Genomic DNA, 5,739 nt, shown 5'->3' with positions numbered 1-5,739 from the left:
GCCCACGCATTTATGGAGCACTTTGTGGTGAGATTACGTGTTGCAGGTTTTACGCTCCGTTTGTAGTGATAAGCGTGCACTCTCGCTATATAAGTTGGGCAGCTGGGCGATCTCACCACCACCCCACTTTTTCTTTCACTGCGATTTTAGTTGTTTTGAATTGGAATTGAGAATTCAACGTTCGGCCACCTTGGTCATGTAAAGTCTGTGTAGCGGAATTCTCGCTCTAATTGCTATACACCCATCACCAAATAATCAGAAGATTTGTGTTTTCTGTTGTAGCAGGTACTTCAGCCCTTGGGTGGAGTTGCATTATTTGTTGGTGTAAGGCTTAAATCCTTTCGGCACAATGTCTTTGAACAACGACCTGGTGTTCCTGATATTACAGTTTCTCAATGAAGAGAAGCACACAGAAGCTGCCCACATGTATGTTTCCAAACCCGGCCCTTGAATTATCTTTTCTCAATGGTTTTTTGCGTATGTGGTGTGTGAATAATGACCTGATTTTTGGTTCTGCTGGTATGCATGAGCGCAGGTTGGAGAAAGAATCCGGGCTTTACTTCAACCTGGATTACCTTCAAGAGCTTGTGCTTACCGGAAAATTCGATGAGGCCGAGAGATACTTGTTGGGCTTTATTAAAGTAGAGGACAACAAGCATTCTACTAAGATATTCTTTGAGATAAGGAAGCAGAAATATCTAGAAGCACTGGACAGGTATGGACTCTCTTTGCTTTTTCCTCGCTTACAGTGACCATGAATGTTAGATTTATTGCATTTATGGGTATTTCATAACGCGGTATTATAGAGTTTCTGACGTTTGGTCTCTGTTAGTCTATCTCTTATAAGTTTTTCCTATTAATTTGTTTCGAATTTGTTGGAATCACACTATTGAGTTTTGAATTCTCCACCATCCTACTGCACTAATTTCCACCATCTGAGTGTACTATGCTGAATCCATATCTGCCGGATCTTCACCATCTTAGTGCACTATGCTGAATCCATATCTGCTGGATCATCATGTATGTCATTGAGTTTGTGATTCCCCACCATCCTAGTACAATGATTCTCTACAAGCCCCGTGCACTGGGTATTTCAATGTGCTGAATCTATATCTGCTGGATCTATGGATCCATGTATGTTTCTCTGGATTCCCCCAAATATTCTGAAATATGTAATAGTTAAATAACATCATTCTAGGCTTGTCAATGTAGGTAGATCAGTTTATTTAGTTTTTTATAATTTTGTTAGATTTATTTTTCCGTTATGTTTGTTAATGTCGTTGTCTAGTTGGGGTTTTTGCTTGAAAATTTTATGATCTTAGAAGATGTTTTATCTATTTGATTACATGCATTGAACATGAACAGAATATTGTGTGTTACCATTCTTCAAATATTGTAGAAGCAGGTAATGAATTCTCATTCTTGTTATATTTTAAATGATTAATTTCTCTGTCTCTAGGTTTAGGAATTCTGGGTTTTAGCTTTGTGCCTAGGGTTTAGGAATTTTGGGGTATTAGCTTTCTTCCTTAACTTATATCTGTGAATATGAATCTATTTTGGTATCAACAGTAATCATTTGAATCTGAGAGGTTGGGCTGTTTTTCTGTTGGAGTCTCTATATTAAATGCAAATATGTTAAGTGAATGGTGTGATTTTGTTGGGTGATTCAGAGTAATATCTGGAGTTGGGCTCTTTCTCTACATGGTTCTTAGTCTGTCAATGTTTTTCTTATTTATAAGATCTTGGTGTTTTTCAATGTTTTTATTAAGTTCTTTCAAATGGGTGTTTAGTAGATCCACAATCGGATTAATTTCTGATCTGATTAATTTCTGAGCTGAAAGGCTAAGAGAGAGGTTGCTAGTACTAAGCTAGCCCTTATAAACTCACTTAAGAGTGCAACATAGTTACTTTATTACCAAGCTATTTAAAGTGGTGTTGAATCTAGTTGAAATGTTAACAACTATTTTACCCAACCATATCTTTACTATTTTACCCAACCACGGAAGCTAACCTCATTTTGAGAAACTAGTTACTTTATTACAGAGAGGTAGCTAAAGTGTTGAACCTGGTTGGGAGGTTAGCAACTATTCTAGCCAACCACCCAACCACTTAAGCTAATCTCATTTTGACAAAACTAATCTATTTCATGTTTGTGGGGGTAATTTCTTTGTTAATATTGAATTTTCTATTGTTTCACCTTTGTTAATACTAGGTTAATAATAAGTTATTTATTTTGTGGAGATGTTGAGTATTCTATTAATCCTTATCTTCTCCCAGGTTTGTCAATGCCAAGCTGTTTTTGTTTGCAAGGCTACTTGTTTTTCTGTATCTGACACTGACAATTCTCATTTTCCAGGAAAGATCGGTTCACAGCTATGAACATACTTAAAAATGACCTTAAAGTGTTCAGAAATATCTCTAAAGAAGTCTACACACAGATAACAGAACTGATTACATTGGAAGACTTCAGGTGATGTTTGTTTTACTGTTTATATTTTACTGCCTGCTTGAATATTTTCTTCTCTAGGTAAGGTCTAACCTAAACTTCCGATTCTACTTGTAGGGAAAACGAACAGCTTAAACAGTACAGGGATACACAGTCTCAACGAATTGCTATGTTTCGAGAGATTAGTTCAATTGTACAATCCAACCCTTTAATCTGCAACAAGTTGACTTTTCCCAGCATTAAAGCTTGCAGGCTTAAGGCCCTCATCAAACAAAGGTTCTGCCTCTCCCCTCATTTAATTATTAAGACCTTTTGATTCAGTTTGAGAATTTCTCTACAAGATATATATAATGTGCAGTTTCTCAACAAGCATGATGGTAGCTGTATAGACATGCTGTCAACTGTTGCAGCATCTAAACCCACTTCTGGATTTTATAATTATTTGTTGACATTTGGGAGGAAAATTTCACCTTGATTTTGTTATATTTCTGTTATAATTTCTAACAACAATCTGATACATTTCTATGTGCATGTGCTTTTGTTCAGTCTTAATTTGCAGCATACGCTTTGCAAAAACCCTCAACCTATTCCGGATGTCAGAACATTGTTTACTGATCACACCTGTGCACCTTCAAATGGAGCTCTAACTCCATCTCCAGTAAATAATAATCTCACGCTTTGCAAAAACCCTCAACCTACTCCCTATGTCAGAACATTGTTTGCTGATCACACCTGTGCAGCTTCAAATGGAGCTCTAACTCCATCTCCAGTAAATAATCATCTCATGGGGTCGATTCAAAAAATGCCAGCTGTGAGTCACCAATTTGATTAGTATCATGAATATCCTCTTCATGTTTTCCCTCTTGGTGCAGCAGAAAATTTAGAAAAAATTCCATCAGCAATATTGTTGGCAAGTGATTTTGTTAGAAGACTCACTATGTTTGGTTCTTGTGAATATTTTTAACACAACTGCAGAATGGTGTTTCTAGCACTTCGATGGTCGATGTCAAACAGAGGCTTCAAGATGAGGGTACAGGTGAGAACGAGAGCACAAACTGGAAGTTCACTGAGGTAATGGAACCAGTCCATTGTAAGTCTATCAGATTAACAGATCCGCTGCCAACAGCAAAGGCAAGTTCTCTTATATATAGTAGATTGAAACTACTCATTTTCATGTTCTCTCAGACTATAAAATATCTTACTGACATGTGTAAATTTCTTTGGTGAATTGTACAGATTGTTAAATTACTTTATACATATTCAGGTTCTTGTCTCTTAGCTTTGGATAGCAATGCTGCACATAAGCTATGGATGTGGCAACGTAATGCTTTGAATCCATCTGGCAAGGTGTGTCTTCAACTTAGGTGTCACTTGAAGTAGTTGAATGCCTCTTCCATTGTCGATTTAAGTTCAATAAATCTTTGGAGCTTACTTTACAGGTTAAAGCAAATGTCCAACCACAGATTTGGCAACCACCCAATAACACCCTTATGAAAAATGATACTAGTGACAGAAGCCTAGAAGAGGTTGTCCCTTGCTTAGCTTTGTCAAGGAATGATTCGTATATAATATCTGCTTCTGGTGGGAGTGTGTCCTTGTTCAACATCGCAACATTTAAGGTGAGCAATTCTTCTGCTATCGGCACATCCGGTTCTGTTGAATTCATGAATTTCTGTAGTATAACATAATAAGGCCTGTATTACATGAATAAAAGGGTCTATCGGAAGTTTACGTGGTATTTTAATAATTGATATGTATGAATTTTAAATCTGTAGTTATTCCTATATTGATGCAGGTCCTGGAAAGCTTCATGCCCCCTCCCCCAGCAGCAACATGTCTAGCTTTCAACCCTTTTGATAATAACATCATTGCTATTGGAATGGAGGATTCGACCATTCTCGTTTTCAATATTCAACTCGCAGAGGTGTTGTGCATTTACATATTTACTTTCAGTGCCTAGTATTGTTATCCGATCTCTTATGCTATGACTAGAATACCACTGAATGAGTTTCATTACAGGTAATCATGAAACTCAAGGGGCATCAGAAGAGAATAACTGGCTTGGCATTTTCCAAAGATTTAAATGTTTTGGCATCGTCAGGTGCTGATGGACAGGTATATAATCATCTCTGGAGATAACAGCATTATCTACCTTCACCATTTACTATATGGAATAAACCTTTTGACTAAAACTGATATTGTGGTGACAGCTGTGTGTCTGGAACATTAATGGATGGGAGCAGTGTAAATCAAAAGGCATTAATTCACAGGCAGGAAGGTTTCCATCACCAATCGCAGTTACGACAGTTCAGTTTAATAATATTAATCAAGCTCAATTGCTAGTTGTGCAGGAAAGCCAAATTGCAATTTATGATGCTTCTGAATTGGAATGTTTGTGCCATGTAAGATGCCATGCTTATATATGCTTTTGTCCTGTTAGATTTTTTAACCTTTGAAATTATGGTGTGGTTGTATTTGATATAGATGGAGGTATATTGTCTTAGGATGGATTAGTTAATAAATATTTGCATTGCAGTGGACACCTCAGGAACCAATGCCTGCACATATTTCTTGTGCCACATTTTCATGTGACGGTCTACTAGTCTATGCTAGTTTTTTTGATGGTTCTATTGGTGTATTTGATGCTGAAATCCTAAGGCCACGTTGCCGTATTGCTCCTTCTGCATTTATACCAGACATGGGCAGGTAAGGTGTTTCATGATTCATCCTGCAAAGAGAAGGATTATGGTAGTCTTCATGCTAAGATTGTTTAAATGAAATAGTCTGGCTGTTGCAATTGGATTCCACTAAATGAAAATGTTGTTTCTTTTGCTTATGTGCAGTGGAGATATCTATCCACTTGTAATCGCTGCAAATCCACATGTACCCAATCAGATTGCCGTAGGATTGACCGATGGAGGTGTTCATGTGATTGAGCTTGACACATAAAGGTCAATGGCGTGCTGGAAGATCCGATAATCCGGGAATGAATTGTAAAGCCTCTATTTTTCGTTGTTTTGTGGCCCACAAAATTTTTTGCCAGTGGGAGGTCAATATGAGGATTAATTTTGTAGTATTTTCCTGGGGGCTTTCCTTTTCTAACGTTAGGTATTGCCATTTGTAATGTTGTTTCTATTTTGGTAGTGTTTCTGTTGTGTAATTTTTGTAAGGTGATGCAATATACAAGGCAGCCTGGCAGGGCTCTAATTTTTATTAATTACAGTCAGCAGATGAATGTAAGCGACTATAAATGTTTTGAAAATGAATATTTATAGATATCTAAAGGCAATGCA

General features: G+C 37.1%; 1 protein-coding gene across 1 annotated transcript; it reads left to right on the top strand.

Annotated features, from left to right (window-relative positions):
- The first annotated feature begins 349 nt into the window (after positions 1 to 349).
- Positions 350 to 5,438, top strand: LOC149149017 (protein TOPLESS-RELATED PROTEIN 2-like). Its single transcript, XM_089442356.1, has 13 exons — positions 350 to 426; positions 536 to 715; positions 2,357 to 2,470; positions 2,564 to 2,722; positions 2,993 to 3,257; positions 3,422 to 3,517; positions 3,683 to 3,793; positions 3,886 to 4,065; positions 4,242 to 4,370; positions 4,466 to 4,561; positions 4,657 to 4,848; positions 4,983 to 5,152; positions 5,290 to 5,438. Exons 1-13 carry the CDS (start codon positions 350 to 352, stop codon positions 5,393 to 5,395), a joined length of 1,875 nt encoding a protein of 624 aa, XP_089298482.1. The 3' UTR covers positions 5,396 to 5,438.
- The last annotated feature ends 301 nt before the right edge of the window (positions 5,439 to 5,739 follow it).

This window comes from Pinus tabuliformis, chromosome 9 (genome assembly GCF_031772625.1).
Source record: "Pinus tabuliformis cultivar Carrire ecotype Pingquan chromosome 9, CPIR1, whole genome shotgun sequence".
In the NCBI taxonomy this organism is placed as follows: Eukaryota; Viridiplantae; Streptophyta; class Pinopsida; order Pinales; family Pinaceae; genus Pinus; species Pinus tabuliformis.
This window is presented reverse-complemented; position numbering and strand designations above follow the sequence as displayed.

Coding starts and splice junctions, on each gene's coding strand:
- LOC149149017 (XM_089442356.1), top strand. CDS start 350: ATGTCTTTGAACAACGACCTGGTGTTCCTGATATTACAGTTTCTCAAT. Junction 427..535: donor CACACAGAAGCTGCCCACAT/GTATGTTTCCAA, acceptor GCATGAGCGCAG/GTTGGAGAAAGAATCCGGGC. Junction 3,518..3,682: donor CAAACTGGAAGTTCACTGAG/GTAATGGAACCA, acceptor TGAATTGTACAG/ATTGTTAAATTACTTTATAC.